The sequence below is a fragment of the Salmo salar genome, chromosome ssa11 (assembly GCF_905237065.1).
Source record: "Salmo salar chromosome ssa11, Ssal_v3.1, whole genome shotgun sequence".
Lineage (NCBI taxonomy): Eukaryota > Metazoa > Chordata > Actinopteri > Salmoniformes > Salmonidae > Salmo > Salmo salar.
The window spans coordinates 102,265,231-102,283,362 of record NC_059452.1 but is presented as its reverse complement, the minus strand read 5'-3'; the positions used below and the strand labels follow the sequence as shown (position 1 = coordinate 102,283,362).

General features: G+C 44.6%; 1 protein-coding gene across 1 annotated transcript in view; it reads right to left on the bottom strand.

Moving 5' to 3' along the window:
- nbeaa (neurobeachin a) overlaps positions 1–18,132 on the bottom strand; it is a 337,495-nt gene that overhangs the window by 157,274 nt on the left and 162,089 nt on the right. The window contains 2 exon segments of the mRNA XM_045690201.1: positions 10,394–10,540; positions 14,417–14,536. Of these exon segments, the coding sequence (XP_045546157.1) occupies positions 10,394–10,540; positions 14,417–14,536 (267 nt within the window).

The following is an 18,132-nucleotide window of genomic DNA, read 5'->3' as shown; positions in this document are numbered from 1 at the left end:
GGTGGTTGGGTGGTGCTAGGGGTGTTGGATGGGTGTAGTCCCATGACTCTGTGTCAGACGGATGTGTGTTTGATCCCAATGGTGAACAGTGGTTTAAAATTTTTGTTTTAACCCTATCCCAAACCTTAACCCCTAACTTAACCAATCAGAATGAATATCTAACCTTAACCCCTAACTTAACCAATCAGAATGAATATCTAACCTGAACCCCTAACTTAACCAATCAGAATTAATATCTAACCTTAACCAGTCAGAATTAATATCTAATCTTAACCCCTAACTTAACCAATCAGAATGAATATCTAACCTTAACCTCTAACTTAACCAGTCAGAATTAATATCTAACCTTAACCAGTCAGAATGAATATCTAATCTTAACCCCTAACTTAACCAATCAGAATGAATATCTAATCTTAACCCCTAACTTAACCAGTCTGAATTAATATCTAACCTTAACCAGTCTGAATTAATATCTAACCTTAACCCTTACCTTAACCAGTCAGAATGAATTTCTAATCTTAACCCTTACCTTAACCTTTCATAATGAGTGACTAAATGTAATTTTTTTAACCCTATCCCAAACCTTTGGCCTCCTGAGTGGCGCAGCGGTCTAAGGCATCTCAGTGCTAGAGTCAACACTACAGACCCTGGTTCGATTCCAGGCTGTATCACAACCAGCCGTGATTGGGAGTACCATAGGGCGATGGACAATTGGCCCAGTGTCATTCGGGTTAGGATTTGGCCAGTGTAGGCCGTTATTGTAAATAAGAATTTGTTCTTAACTGACTTGACTAGTTAAATAAAACTAAAACGTACCTTAACCAGTCAAAATGCGTGCCTAAACTTAACCCTTATCTTCCAAATTTGCAGCTTGGAGCAACTTTGAAATTTTACATTTGGAGATTATGAGAGCTACAGTGAGATAGTGAGAGCTACAGTGAGATAGTGAGAGCTACAGTGAGATTGTGAGAGCTACAGTGAGATAGTGAGAGCTACAGTGAGATTCTGAGAGCTACAGTGAGATAGTGAGAGCTACAGTGAGATAGTGAGAGCTACAGTGAGATAGTGAGAGCTATAGAGAGATAGTGAGAGCTACAGTGAGATAGTGAGAGCTACAGTGAGATTGTGAGAGCTACAGTGAGATAGTGAGAGCTACAGTGAGATTCTGAGAGCTACAGTGAGATAGTGAGAGCTACAGTGAGATTGTGAGAGCTACAGTGAGATTGTGAGAGGTACAGTGAGATTGTGAGAGCTACAGTGAGATTGTGAGAGCTATAGTGAGATAGTGAGAGCTACAGAGAAATAGTGAGAGCTACAGTGAGATTGTGCGAGCTACAGTGAGATTGTGAGAGCTACAGTGAGATTGTGAGAGCTACAGTGAGATTGTGAGAGCTACAGCGAGATTGTGAGAGCTACAGTGAGATTGTGAGAGCTTGTTGGTGTGTGTGTATCAGTGTGTGTGTGTGTGTGTGTGTGTGTGTGTGTGTGTGTGTGTGTGTGTGTGTGTGTGTGTGTGTGTAGTCATCTTGTGTCAGTGAACAGGCAGTATAGGGACAGTAGATTGTGTTCTGACTGACTTCTCACAGATCTCTCTGTCTCTCAATTCAATTTCAATTTCAATTTAAGGGATTTTATTGGCATGGGAAACATATGTTCACATTGACAAAGCAAGTGTAATAGATAATAAATAAAAGTTAAATAAACTATAAAAAATGTACAGTAAACATTACACTCACAGAAGTTCCAAAAGAATAAAGAGATTTGATATTCTGTCTATCTACAGTGTTGTAACGATGTACAAATAGTTAAAGTACAAAAAGGGAAAATAAATAAACATAAATATAGGTTGTATTTACAATGGTGTTTGTTCTTCACTGGTTGCCCCTTTTCTTGTGGCAAGAGGTCACAAATGTTGCTGCTGTGATGGCACACTGTGGAATTTCACCCAACAGATATGGGATTTGTTTTCCAATTATTTGTAGTTCTGTGTCATCTGAGGGAAATTTGTGTCTCTAATATGGTCATATATGCCTTCGGAAAACATTCTCAATAGCAAGGCCATGCTCGCTGAGTCTGTACATAGTCAAATATTTCCTTAAGTTTGGGTCAGTCACAGGGTCAGGTATTCTGCCACTGTGTACTCTCTGTTCAGGGCCAAATAGCATTCTAGTTGGCTCTGTTTTTTTGTTAATTCTTTCCAATGTGTCAAGTAATTATCTTTTTGTTTTCTCATGACTTGGTTGGGTCTAATTGTGTTGCTGTCCTGGGGCTCTGTGGGGTCTGTTTGTGTTTGTGAACAGAGACCCAGGACCAGCTTGCTTAGGGGACTCTTCTCCAAGTTCATCTCTCTGTAGGTGATGGCTTTGTTATGGAAGGTTTGGGAATCACTTCCTTTTAGGTGGTTGTAGAATTTAACATCTCTTTTCTGGATTTTGATAATTAGCGGGTATCGGCCTGATTCTGCTCTGCTCTGCATGCATTATTTGGTGTTTTTTACGAAATACACAGGATATTTTTGCAGAATTCTGCATGCAGAGTCTCAATTTGGTGTTTGTACCATTTTGTAAATTCTTGGTTGGTGAGCGGACCCCAGACCTCACAACTATGAAGGGCAATGGGTTCTATAACTGATTAAAGTCTTTTTTGCCAGATCCCAACTGGTATGTCAAATTTTATGTTCCTTTTGATGGTATAGAAGGCCCTTCTTGTCTCCACTTTTGTGGATTGGTGTCATCAGTCCTTGGTTACAAATATTGGGGAACATGCCAGAGCTGAGGATTTTTTTTGTATAGACAATTGGAATATGTGGTCTGTATATTTTGTCATTTCACTTTAGGATACCATCAACCCCACAGGGCTTTTGGGTTGCAGGGTTTGTATTTTGTCCTGTAGTTCATTCAGTGTAATTGGAGAATCCAGTGGGATCTGGTAGTCTTTAATAGTTGATTCTAAGATTTGTATTTGATCATGTATATGTTTTAGCTGTTTGTTCTTTGTTATAGAGCCAAAAAGATTGGAGAAGTGGTTTATCCACACATCTCCATTTTGGATAGATAACTTTGTGTTGGTGTTTGTTTATAGAGTTTTTCAATTTTCCCAGAAGTGGTTAGACTCTATGTATTCTTGAGCTGATTTCTGACGTGCTGTTCCTTCTTTTTCCGTAGTGTATTTCTGTATTGTTTTAGTGATTCACCATAGTGAAGGAGTAGGCTCAGGTTTTCTGGGTCTCTATGTTTTTGGTTGGATAGGTTTCTCAATTTCTTTCTTAGGATTTTGCATTCTTCATCAAACCATTTGTCATTGTTGTTAATTTTCTTAGGTTGTCTGCTTGAATTTTTTTTATTTGATAGTGAAGCTGAGATGTCAAATATCCTGTTTAGGTTTTCTACTGCCAAGTTTAAAGCTTCACTATTACAGGGAAACATTTTGTCCAGGACATTGTCTAGAAAGGGTTTAATTTATTGTTGCCTAACAGTTTTTTGGTAGATTTCCACACTACTTTCCTTCCATCTATAGCAATTCTTAATATTATTCAGTTCCTTTGGCGTTGATGCCTCATAATTGAGTATCGCTCTGTTGAAGTAGACTGTGATTTTGCTGTGATCTGAGAGTGTCATGCCCTGATCTGTTTCACCTGTTCCTGTCATTGTCTCCACCCCTTCTAGGCGTCGCTTATTTTCCCCAGTGTATTTATCCCTGTGTTTCCTGTCTCTCTGAGCCAGTTTGTCCTGTATGTTTCCAAGTCAACCAGCGTTATTACCGTTCTCCTGCTTTTTGCATTCTCCTTTTTCTAGTCCTCCTGGTTTTGACCCTTGCCTGTTTCTGGACTCTGTACCCACCTGCCTGACCATTCTGCCTGCCTTGACCACGAGCCTGTCTGCCACTCTGTACCTCCTGGACTCTGATCTGGTTTTGACCTTTTTGCCTCTCCACGACCATTCTCTTGCCTACCCCTTTGGATTAATAAACATTGTAACCATCTGCCTCCTGTGTCTGCATTTGGGTCTCGCCTTGTGCCTTGATAGATAGGGGTGTCAGTGGGCTGACTGTGAACGCTCTGAGATACTCTGGGTTGAGGTCAGTGATAAAGTAGTCTACAGTACTACTGCCAAGAGATGAGCTATAGGTGTACTTACCATAGGAGTTCCCTCGAAGCCTACCATTAACTATGTACATACCCAGCGTGTAACAGAGCTGCAGGAGTTGTGACCTGTTTTTGTTAGTTATGGTGTTGTAGTTGTGTCTAGGGGGGCATATGGGGGAGGGAATGCTGTCACCTCCAGGCAGGTGTTTGTCCCCATGTGTGCTGAGGGTGTCAGGTTCTTGTCCAGTTCTGTCTGTCCCATTGTGGTGTTGAGGTTGTGGTCTGGGTCTGAGGTGTTCTGTTCTGCTGGCTTCTCTTGGGGAGTGTCCTGCTCTCTGTCACACCTCAGCTTTCTGACCTCGTCCGTCAGTGCCTGTTTAAGTTCTCTCAGCTCAGTCCGTAGAGCAGCCTGCTCACTCAGACAGCCGTCCATCTCCACCTTCTGCCCTGTGGATCTTGTTCAGGGGGGGTGTTGTTTTGTGGGTTTGTTCTGTTTGGACCAGCTCTCTGAGCTCCACCATGTCTCTCTCCAGCTCTGTGAATGTATCCATCTCAATGATGGAGGAGCAGTGCAGTTGTGGGACCAGGGTGTGTTCAGTGCTGGGGGGGGGGGGTGTCTATCCTCATCTCCAGGACAGTTTGAAGAGGTGTGATCAAACTGACTCAGGATGCTGGAGTCGTCACAGAGAGAGAGCTTTTCCTGCTGTGCTCTCTCTTTGATCATGTAAAAGTTCTGCTGGAACTGCATGAGGATGCCCTGCACCATTACTGTCCCAGACTGAGGATGCCCTGCACCATTACTGTCCCAGACTGAGGCAGCCCTGCACCATTACTGTCCCAGACTGAGGACGCCCTGCACCATTACTGTCCCAGACTGAGGACGCCCTGTACCATTACTGTCCCAGACTGAGGATGCCCTGCACCATTACTGTCCCAGACTGAGGATGCCCTGTACCATTACTGTCCCAGACTGAGGCAGCCCTGCACCATTACAGTCCCAGACTGAGGACGCCCTGCACCATTACTGTCCCAGACTGAGGATGCCCTGCACCATTACTGTCCCAGACTGAGGATGCCCTGCACCATTACTGTCCCAGACTGAGGACGCCCTGCACCATTACTGTCCCAGACTGAGGACGCCCTGTACCATTACTGTCCCAGACTGAGGATGCCCTGCACCATTACTGTCCCAGACTGAGGAGGCCCTGCACCATTACTGTCCCAGACTGAGGACGCCCTGTACCATTACTGTCCCAGACTGAGGACGCCCTGTACCATTACTGTCCCAGACTGAGGACGCCCTGTACCATTACTGTCCCAGACTGAGGCAGCCCTGCACCATTACTGTCCCAGACTGAGGATGCCCTGTACCATTACTGTCCCAGACTGAGGATGCCCTGTACCATTACTGTCCCAGACTGAGGCAGCCCTGCACCATTACTGTCCCAGACTGAGGACGCCCTGTACCATTACTGTCCCAGACTGAGGACGCCCTGTACCATTACTGTCCCAGACTGAGGATGCCCTGTACCATTACTGTCCCAGACTGAGGACGCCCTGTACCATTACTGTCCCAGACTGAGGACGCCCTGTACCATTACTGTCCCAGACTGAGGCAGCCCTGCACCATTACTGTCCCAGACTGAGGATGCCCTGTACCATTACTGTCCCAGACTGAGGATGCCCTGCACCATTACTGTCCCAGACTGAGGACGCCCTGCACCATTACTGTCCCAGACTGAGGACGCCCTGTACCATTACTGTCCCAGACTGAGGACGCCCTGTACCATTACTGTCCCAGACTGAGGACGCCCTGTACCATTACTGTCCCAGACTGAGGCAGCCCTGCACCATTACTGTCCCAGACTGAGGATGCCCTGTACCATTACTGTCCCAGACTGAGGATGCCCTGCACCATTACTGTCCCAGACTGAGGATGCCCTGCACCATTACTGTCCCAGACTGAGGACGCCCTGTACCATTACTGTCCCAGACTGAGGATGCCCTGCACCATTACTGTCCCAGACTGAGGATGCTCTGCACCATTACTGTCCCAGACTGAGGAAGCCCTGCACCATTACTGTCCCAGACTGAGGATGCCCTGCACCATTACTGTCCCAGACTGAGGCAGCCCTGCACCATTACTGTCCCAGACTGAGGACGCCCTGCACCATTACTGTACCAGACTGAGGACGCCCTGTACCATTACTGTCCCAGACTGAGGATGCCCTGCACCATTACTGTCCCAGACTGAGGATGCCCTGCACCATTACTGTCCCAGACTTGTACACATTGACGGAGGTTGTTTCAATTTCCTCAATGTCTAGTATTCTGAGTTTCCACCCTGGGCCAATACCCTCTCTAATGACATAGAGGTAGTGTGCTCTTATAGCACTGTGCCATGCCAGGGGATGGTCTGGTTAATATAGCACTGTGTCAGGGGATGGTCTGGTTAATATAGCACTGTGCCATGCCAGGGGATGGTCTGGTTAATATAGCACTGTGTCATGCCAGGGGATGGTCTGGTTAATATAGCACTGTGCCATGCCAGGGGATGGTCTGGTTAATATAGCACTGTGCCAGGGGATGGTCTGGTTAATATAGCACTATACCATTCCAGGGGATGGTCTGGTTAATATAGCACTATACCATTCCAGGGGATGGTCTGGTTAATATAGCACTGTGCCAGGGGATGGTCTGGTTAATATAGCACTGTACCAGGGGATGGTCTGGTTAATATAGCACTATACCATTCCAGGGGATGGTCTGGTTAATATAGCACTGTGCCATGCCAGGGGATGGTCTGGTTAATATAGCACTATACCATTCCAGGGGATGGTCTGGTTAATATAGCACTATACCATTCCAGGGGATGGTCTGGTTAATATAGCACTGTACCAGGGGATGGTCTGGTTAATATAGCACTGTGTCATGGGGATGGTCTGGTTAATATAGCACTATACCATTCCAGGGGATGGTCTGGTTAATATAGCACTGTGCCAGGGGATGGTCTGGTTAATATAGCACTGTGCCAGGGGATGGTCTGGTTAATATAGCACTGTGCCATGCCAGGGGATGGTCTGGTTAATATAGCACTATACCATGCCAGGGGATGGTCTGGTTAATATAGCACTATACCATTCCAGGGGATGGTCTGGTTAATATAGCACTATACCATTCCAGGGGATGGTCTGGTTAATATAGCACTATACCATTCCAGGGGATGGTCTGGTTAATATAGCACTATACCATTCCAGGGGATGGTCTGGTTAATATAGCACTATACCATTCCAGGGGATGGTCTGGTTAATATAGCACTGTACCATTCCAGGGGATGGTCTGGTTAATATAGCACTATACCATTCCAGGGGATGGTCTGGTTAATATAGCACTATACCATTCCAGGGGATGGTCTGGTTAATATAGCACTGTGCCATGCCAGGGGATGGTCTGGTTAATATAGCACTATACCAGGGGATGGTCTGGTTAATATAGCACTATACCAGGGGATGGTCTGGTTAATATAGCACTGTGCCAGGGGATGGTCTGGTTAATATAGCACTGTGCCAGGGGATGGTCTGGTTAATATAGCACTGTGCCATGCCAGGGGATGGTCTGGTTAATATAGCACTATACCATTCCAGGGGATGGTCTGGTTAATATAGCACTATACCATTCCAGGGGATGGTCTGGTTAATATAGCACTATACCATTCCAGGGGATGGTCTGGTTAATATAGCACTGTACCAGGGGATGGTCTGGTTAATATAGCACTATACCATTCCAGGGGATGGTCTGGTTAATATAGCACTATACCATTCCAGGGGATGGTCTGGTTAATATAGCACTATACCATTCCAGGGGATGGTCTGGTTAATATAGCACTGTGCCAGGGGATGGTCTGGTTAATATAGCACTATACCATTCCAGGGGATGGTCTGGTTAATATAGCACTGTACCATTCCAGGGGATGGTCTGGTTAATATAGCACTATACCATTCCAGGGGATGGTCTGGTTAATATAGCACTATACCATTCCAGGGGATGGTCTGGTTAATATAGCACTATACCATTCCAGGGGATGGTCTGGTTAATATAGCACTGTACCATTCCAGGGGATGGTCTGGTTAATATAGCACTATACCATTCCAGGGGATGGTCTGGTTAATATAGCACTATACCATTCCAGCGGATGGTCTGGTTAATATAGCACTATACCATTCCAGGGGATGGTCTGGTTAATATAGCACTATACCATTCCAGCGGATGGTCTGGTTAATATAGCACTGTGCCAGGGGATGGTCTGGTTAATATAGCACTATACCATTCCAGGGGATGGTCTGGTTAATATAGCACTATACCATTCCAGGGGATGGTCTGGTTAATATAGCACTATACCATTCCAGGGGATGGTCTGGTTAATATAGCACTGTACCAGGGGATGGTCTGGTTAATATAGCACTATACCATTCCAGGGGATGGTCTGGTTAATATAGCACTATACCATTCCAGGGGATGGTCTGGTTAATATAGCACTATACCATTCCAGGGGATGGTCTGGTTAATATAGCACTGTGCCAGGGGATGGTCTGGTTAATATAGCACTATACCATTCCAGGGGATGGTCTGGTTAATATAGCACTATACCATTCCAGGGGATGGTCTGGTTAATATAGCACTATACCATTCCAGGGGATGGTCTGGTTAATATAGCACTATACCATTCCAGGGGATGGTCTGGTTAATATAGCACTATACCATTCCAGCGGATGGTCTGTGTGGAAAGTGAAATTGCTTTACGTTCCCCTCTTCGTAGCAGTCAGCAAACAGTGTCTCTGGATTGTCCTTGAGGAGTTTTTTTTGTACTTATTCCTTGCAGTGTTATTTTTAATATCCAAGGGGAACTGTATTGTTATGACCTCTGAACAGGGATAAGACATGGGGGGATTCAAAGGCCTCTGCATTTGATGTGGGAGGGGCTGTGAAACTCTCCTGCTGGGCTCCAGAGTTTCCACACATCTGACTTCACACTTCAGTACTAATTGAAGGTGCCACCAGGTCTGTTCTGTCCTAGCAGCTTGGTAGCTTAGCAGCTTGGTAGCTTAGCAGCCTTATTTACTTAGCTGTATATAACACAATTACCTAGAGATGATTGTCTTTTACTTTTTGTCTTCAGAAGTATGTTCACACTGAATATTACTCAGTCAGTGTTGTGTTGGATGGTATTTCCAGCTTCCTGTGTTTCACCAGCAGCTTTTGGTTTGTTACAAGTTTTTTCTTGATAGTAAGAATCCATTCACGTCATTTTGTCCAAAATCATGGTTTTATTTTGGGAATTTGGATTGAAGGTTTTGATGTAGAGGTTAGTATTCTGTATAAGTCCTTGTGGAAATATCTAAGTTGATCTACATTTATCCACCTCTAATTCTACTTTTGTTTGTAGAAGAACTCATGAGCCCATGAGCTCTCTCTCTCTCTCCCTCTCCGTCTCTCTCGCTCTGTCTCTCTCTCTCGCTCTGTCTCTCTCTCTCGCTCTGTCTCTCTCCCTCTCGCTCTGTCTCTCTCCCTCTCACTCTGTCTCTCTCCCTCTCACTCTGTCTCTCTCGCTCTGTCTCTCTCCCTCTCTCTCTCTCTCTCTGTCTCTCCTTCTCTCTCTGTCTCTGTCTCTCTCTCTCTCTCTGTCTCTGTCTCTCTCTCTCTGTCTCTGTCTCTCTTCTCTCTCTCTCTTCTCTGTCTCTCTTCTCTGTCTCTCTTCTCTCTCTCTCTTCTCTGTCTCTCTTCTCTGTCTCTCTTCTCTCTCTCTCTTCTCTGTCTCTCTTCTCTGTCTCTCTTCTCTGTCTCTCTCTCTCTCTCTCTGTCTCTCTCTCTCTCTCGCTCTCTGTCTGTCTCTCTCTGTCTCTCTCTCTCTCTCTCTCTCTCTCTCTCTCTCTGTGTGCAATTACACACATATACACACACACAGATTCACAGACAAACCAAACACACCTCCCTCTCCAGTGAAAAGACACATTGAGCAATCAGATTTGATAAACAACCAGTAGAGAGGTGGAATGCTGGCTCTGGAACGATTCTGATCAAGCTGCGGAACATTCTGGAATGTCAGAAAGACTCCTGCAATTTGTGCGCGAGATTCTATACCATCACTGAACAATTCTATAATTCCAGATTCTTGGTCTAGGCAGGTGCCAAACTGCCAGGGAAAAGGAAATTGGTGTTTCTGAAACAACACAAAGGTGTGTGTGTGTGTGTGTGTGTGTGTGTGTGTGTGTGTGTGTGTGTGTGTGTGTGTGTGTGTGTAGCGCGTTTTACCTTGTAGCCCGGACCCAGTTGATGTATGGCGAAGATCTGAGCGGGGTTGAGAGCCTCACTGAACACGTAGATGGCCCCCAGCTGACCACAGAACACCCTGTTAGCATCCGCCGTCTCTGACGAACCCAGAAAACACTTATCATAACTCTGTAGAGGGAGAAGGAGAGAGAGAGGGGGGGGAGGGAGGGAACATGGATAAACACAGGTGTGAAGACAGTATCAGTTTATATGCAGCATCAACAGATCTCACAGTGTCCATCTATTCATTCAACTGTAGGGAGAGTTGGTTATATTGAGATGGTCCTTAACTGTCTCCTTCTCTCTCTCCTTCTCTCTCTCTCCTTCTCTCTCTGTCCTTCTCTCTCTCCTTCTCTCTCTCGCTCTCTCTCTCCTTCTATCTTGCCTTCTCTGTCTCCTCTCTCTCTCTCTCCCTCCTTCTCTCTCTCTCCTTCTCTCTCTCCTTCTCTCTCTCCTCTCTCTCTCCTCTCTCTCTCCTCTCTCTCATTCTCTCTCTCCTCTCTCTCTCCTTCTCTCTCTCCTTCTCTCTCTCTCCTTCTCTCTCTCTCCTTCTCTCTCCTTCCCTCTCTCCTTCTCTCTCTCTCCTTCTCTCTTGCCTTCTCTCTCTCTCTCTCCTTCTCTGGTTTTTCTATTTTAGTTGATCTTATTTTGGTCTTTCTCTCCATCCCATTTGTCTCCTCTCTCTCTCTCTCTCTCTCTCTCTCTCTCTCTCTCTCTCTCTCTCTCTGTCCCCCTCTCTCTCTGTCCCCCTCTCTCTCTCCCTCTCTCCTTCATCGCTGTGACAAATCTGTTCTCTAAACTGGATCTCATAGCCTGAGGGGGAAGGCAGTTTCAGATTATGATCAAAAACACTTGTGTTTCTTTCTGTTGTTAGTGCTGACACAGGTACACACACACACACACACACGCAGGACGAAGGCATGCACGCACGTACACACAGACAGGTGTATGATAATTCTCCCAGGCATCACTAATCTCCCGACTGAGGAAGATCAAACTGAGTCACTACAACCAAAGGAAGGAGCTGCTGTTCCAATAGAAATCCCTGATCACGCTACCCTGCTAGCTAAGAGCATATACAGATACCTGGTTAATGTAGCGTTATACACAGTCACCTGGTTAATGTAGCGTTACATACAGTCACCTGGTTAATGTAGCGTTATACACAGTCACCTGGTTAATGTAGCGTTATACACAGTCACCTGGTTAATGTAGCGTTATACACAGTCACCTGGTTAATGTAGCGTTACATACAGTCACCTGGTTAATGTAGCGTTATACACAGTCACCTGGTTAATGTAGCGTTACATACAGTCACCTGGTTAATGTAGCGTTATACACAGTCACCTGGTTAATGTAGCGTTATACACAGTCACCTGGTTAATGTAGAGTTATACACAGTCACCTGGTTAATGTAGCGTTATACACAGTCACCTGGTTAATGTAGCGTTATACACAGTCACCTGGTTAATGTAGCGTTATACACAGTCACCTGGTTAATGTAGCGTTACATACAGTCACCTGGTTAATGTAGCGTTATACACAGTCACCTGGTTAATGTAGCGTTATACACAGTCACCTGGTTAATGTAGCGTTACATACAGTCACCTGGTTAATGTAGCGTTATACACAGTCACCTGGTTAATGTAGCGTTATACACAGTCACCTGGTTAATGTAGCGTTATACACAGTCACCTGGTTAATGTAGCGTTACATACAGTCACCTGGTTAATGTAGCGTTATACACAGTCACCTGGTTAATGTAGCGTTATACACAGTCACCTGGTTAATGTAGCGTTACATACAGTCACCTGGTTAATGTAGCGTTATACACAGTCACCTGGTTAATGTAGCGTTATACACTGTCACCTGGTTAATGTAGCGTTATACACAGTCACCTGGTTAATGTAGCGTTATACACAGTCACCTGGTTAATGTAGCGTTACATACAGTCACCTGGTTAATGTAGCGTTATACACAGTCACCTGGTTAATGTAGCGTTATACACAGTCACCTGGTTAATGTAGCGTTATACACAGTCACCTGGTTAATGTAGCGTTACATACAGTCACCTGGTTAATGTAGCGTTATACACAGTCACCTGGTTAATGTAGCGTTACATACAGTCACCTGGTTAATGTAGCGTTATACACAGTCACCTGGTTAATGTAGCGTTATACACAGTCACCTGGTTAATGTAGAGTTATACACAGTCACCTGGTTAATGTAGCGTTATACACAGTCACCTGGTTAATGTAGCGTTATACACAGTCACCTGGTTAATGTAGCGTTATACACAGTCACCTGGTTAATGTAGCGTTACATACAGTCACCTGGTTAATGTAGCGTTATACACAGTCACCTGGTTAATGTAGCGTTATACACAGTCACCTGGTTAATGTAGCGTTACATACAGTCACCTGGTTAATGTAGCGTTATACACAGTCACCTGGTTAATGTAGCGTTATACACAGTCACCTGGTTAATGTGGCGACAAAGATGGTTAATGTAGCGTTACATACAGTCACCTGGTTAATGTAGCGTTATACACAGTCACCTGGTTAATGTAGCGTTATACACAGTCACCTGGTTAATGTAGCGTTACATACAGTCACCTGGTTAATGTAGCGTTATACACAGTCACCTGGTTAATGTAGCGTTATACACAGTCACCTGGTTAATGTAGCGTTATACACAGTCACCTGGTTAATGTAGCGTTACATACAGTCACCTGGTTAATGTAGCGTTATACACAGTCACCTGGTTAATGTAGCGTTATACACAGTCACCTGGTTAATGTAGCGTTATACACAGTCACCTGGTTAATGTAGCGTTATACACAGTCACCTGGTTAATGTAGCGTTACACAGTCACCTGGTTAATGTAGAGTTATACACAGTCACCTGGTTAATGTAGCATTACACAGTCACCTGGTTAATGTAGAGTTATACACAGTCACCTGGTTAATATAGAGTTATACACAGTCACCTGGTTAATGTAGCGTTATACACAGTCACCTGGTTAATGTAGCGTTATACACAGTCACCTGGTTAATGTAGCGTTATACACAGTCACCTGGTTAATGTAGCGTTATACACAGTCACCTGGTTAATGGAGAGCTACACAGATACCTGGTTAATGTAGAGTTATACACAGTCAGCTGGTTAATGTAGCGTTATACACAATCACCTGGTTAATGTAGCATTATACACAGTCACCTGGTTAATGTAGAGTTATACACAGTCACCTGGTTAATGTAGCGTTATACACAGTCACCTCGTTAATGTAGCGTTATACACAGTCAGCTGGTTAATGTAGCGTTATACACAGTCACCTGGTTAATGTAGCGTTATACACAGTCACCTGGTTAATGGAGAGCTACACAGAGATACCTGGTTATAGTCACATTAAACAGACACCTGGTTATAGTCACATTACACAGACACCTGGTTATAGTCACATTATACAGTCACCTGGTTATAGTCACATTATACAGACACCTGGTTATAGTCACATTACACAGAGACACCTGGTTATAGTCACATTATACAGACACCTGGTTATAGTCACATTACACAGAGACACCTGGTTATAGTCACATTATACAGTCACCTGGTTATAGTCACATTATACACAGACACCTGGTTATAGTCACATTATACAGACACCTGGTTATAGTCACATTATACAGACACCTGGTTATAGTCACATTATACAGACACCTGGTTATAGTCACATTATACAGAGACACCTGGTTATAGTCACATTATACAGACACCTGGTTATAGTCACATTATACAGACACCTGGTTATAGTCACATTATACAGACACCTGGTTATAGTCACATTATACAGACACCTGGTTATAGTCACATTATACAGACACCTGGTTATAGTCACATTATACAGACACCTGGTTATAGTCACATTATACAGACACCTGGTTATAGTCACATTACACAGAGACACCTGGTTATAGTCACATTACACAGAGTCATCACTTACGTCATTGGTGTTGACGTGCCAGGCCATGTCGCCATAGGAGACCAGCTGACCGTTGACATAGCAACGGATCTCACTGTTCCTCCAGCGATTATAGATGTGGACGATGCTGATCATGTACCACTGCAACACAGAGAGAAGAGAGAGAGGAGAGAGAGAGAGGAGAGAGGAGAGAGAGAGGAAAGAGAGAGGGGAGAGAGGAGAGAGAGAGGAGAGAGAGAGGGGAGAGAGGAGAGAGAGGAGAGAGAGAGGAGAGAGAGAGGAGAGAGAGGAGAGAGAATAAAATAAAAAATAGAAATAGTGACACGAGAGAGAGTGTGTGTGTGTGTGTGTGTGTGTGTGTGTGTGTGTGTGTGTGTGTGTGTGTGTGTGTGTGTGTGTGTGTGTGTGTGTGTGAGAGAGAGAGTGAGAGTTAACCTGCATGACTGCAAAATGTAACAAAGTCTTCATCTGCACTGTAACTAAAGCTGAGGGTGGCAGGGCTGAGATTTAGAGGCTACTGTACCTGGGATTACCTGTTCCTTTAAAATAACAAGGTAACGGAGGGTATACCAGGGAGTTAACTCTCTCTCTCTGTCTCTCTATCTGTCTCTCTCTCTGTCTCTCTCTCTGTCTCTCTCTGTCTCTCTCTCTGTCACTCTCTCTCTCTGTCTGCCCCTCTCTCTGTCTCTCTCTCTGTCTCTCTGTCTCTCTCTCTCTGTCTGCCCCTCTCTCTGTCTCTCTCTCTGTCTCTCTCTCTGTCTCTCTCTCTGTCTCTCTCTCTGTCTCACTCTCTGTCTCTCTCTGTCTCTCTCTCAATTCAGTTTCAATTCAAGGGACTTTATTGGCATGGGAAACATAATGTTAAGATTGCCAAAGCAAGTGAAATAGACAATATACAAAAGTGAAATAAACAATAAAAATGAACAGTAAACATTACACTCAATGAAGTTCCAAAAGAATAAAGAAATGTGAAATGTCATATTATGTCTATCTACAGTGTTGTAACCATGTGTAAATGGTTAAAGTACAAAAGGGAAAATAAATAAACATTAAAATGTGTTGTATTTACAATTGTGTTTGTTCTTCACTTGTCATAAATATTGCTGCTGTGATGGCACACTGTGGTATTTCACCCACTAGATATTCAGTTTATTAGAATTTGATTTGTTTTAAAATTCTTGGTGGTTCTGTGTAATCTGAGGGAATTATGTGTCTCTAATATGGTCATACATTGGGCAGGAGGTTAGGAAGTGCAGCTGTTTCCACCTCATTTTGTGGGCAGTGTGCACATAGCCTGTCTTCTCTTGAGAGCCTGGTCTCTCTTAATAGCAAGGCTATGTATGCCTCTGTCTCTCGGTATGTCTCTCTCTCTCTGTATGTCTCTCACTCTCTCTGTATGTCTCTCTCTCTCTCTCTGTATGTCTCTCTCTCTCTGTATGTCTCTCTCTCTCTCTGTATGTCTCTCTGTCTCTCTGTATGTCTCTCTCTCTCTGTATGTCTCTCTTTCTCTGTATGTCTCTCTCTCTCTCTGTATGTCTCTCTGTCTCTCTGTATGTCTCTCTCTCTCTGTATGTCTCTCTGTCTCTCTGTCTCTCTGTATGCCTCGCTCTCTCTGTATGTCTCTCTGTATGTCTCTCTCTCTGTATGTCTCTCTGTATGTCTCTCTCTCTCTCTCTCTCTCTGTGTCTCTCTGTCTCTCTGTATGTCTCTCTCTGTGTGTCTCTCTGTCTCTCGGTATGTCTCTCTCTCTGCATGTCTCTCTCTCTCTCTGTGTCTCTCTGTATGTCTCGCTCTCTCTGTATGTCTCTCTGTATGTCTCTCTGTGTGTCTCTGTGTGTCTCTCTGTCCCTCTGTATGTCTCTCTCTCTCTCTCTCTGTATGTCTCTATCTCTGTATGTCTCTCGCTCTCTCTCTCTGTATGTCTCTCTGTATCTCTCTCTCTCTCTCTCTGTGTCTCTGTCTCTCTGTATGTCTCTCTCTCTGTATGTCTCTCTCTCTCTCTCTGTATATCTCTCTGTCTCTCTCTCTCTCTGTATGTCTCTCTGTATCTCTCTCTCTCTCTCTGTATGTCTCTCTCTCTGTATGTCTCTCTCTCTGTATGTCTCTCACTCTGTATGTCTCTCTCTCTGTATGTCTCTCTCTCTGTATGTCTCTCTGTCTCTCTCTTGGAAAGTGAGAGGGGGATGGGGGGGGGGGGTTGCTGGTGTCTGAAAAGCTGAAAAGCTGTTGCTGGGTGAGGATTGTGGTATATACACAAAACACCTCACACCAGAGGATGAATGCTGGTGATTTATTAACTGTGTGTGAGGCAGCAGGATAGTGGTGACTCTGTGTTTCAGGGATGAATGCTGGTGATTTATTAACTGTGTGTGTGAGGCAGCAGGATAGTGCTGACTGTGTGTTTCAGGGATGAATGCTGGTGATTTATTAACTGTGTGTGAGGCAGCAGGATAGTGGTGACTCTGTGTTTCAGGGATGAATGCTGGTGATTTATTAACTGTGTGTGAGGCAGCAGGATAGTGCTGACTGTGTGTTTAAGGGATGAATGCTGGTGATTTATTAACTGTGTGTGAGGCAGAGGGATAGTGCTGACTCTGTTTCAGGGATGAATGCTGGTGATTTATTAACTGTGTGTGAGGCAGCAGGATATTGCTGACGTGTGTTTCAGGGATGAATGCTGGTGATTTATTAACTGTGTGTGTTAGGCAGCAGGATAGTGCTGACTCTGTGTTTCAGGGATGAATGCTGGTGATTTATTAACTGTGTGTGTGAGGCAGCAGGATAGTGCTGACTGTGTGTTTCAGGGATGAATGCTGGTGATTTATTAACTGTGTGTGTTAGGCAGCAGGATAGTGCTGACTGTGTTTCAGGGATGAATGCTGGTGATTTATTAACTGTGTGTGAGGCAGCAGGATAGTGCTGACTGTGTTTCAGGGATGAATGCTGGTGATTTATTAACTGTGTGTGTGAGGCAGCAGGATAGGGCTGACTCTGTGTTTCAGGGATGAATGCTGGTGATTTATTAACTGTGTGTGAGGCAGCAGGATAGTGCGGACTGTGTTTCAGGGATGAATGCTGGTGATTTATTAACTGCGTGTGTGAGGCAGCAGGATAGTGCTGACTCTGTGTTTCAGGGATGAATGCTGGTGATTTATTAACTGTGTGTGAGGCAGCAGGATAGTGCTGACTGTGTTTCAGGGATGAATGCTGGTGATTTATTAACTGTGTGTGTGAGGCAGCAGGATAGTGCTGACTCTGTGTTTCAGGGATGAATGCTGGTGATTTATTAACTGTGTGTGTGAGGCAGCAGGATAGTGCTGACTCTGTGTTTCAGGGATGAATGCTGGTGATTTATTAACTGTGTGTGAGGCAGCAGGATAGTGCTGACTGTGTGTTTCATGGATGAATGCTGGTGATTTATTAACTGTGTGTGAGGCAGCAGGATAGTGCTGACTCTGTGTTTCAGTGATGAATGCTGGTGATTTATTAACCGTGTGTGAGGCAGCAGGATAGTGCTGACTGTGTTTCAGGGATGAATGCTGGTGATTTATGAACTGTGTGTGAGGCAGCAGGATAGTGCTGACTGTGTTTCAGGGATGAATGCTGGTGATTTATTAACTGTGTGTGAGGCAGCAGGATAGTGCTGACTCTGTGTTTCAGGGATGAATGCTGGTGATTTATTAACTGTGTGTGAGGCAGCAGGATAGTGCTGACTCTGTGTTTCAGGGATGAATGCT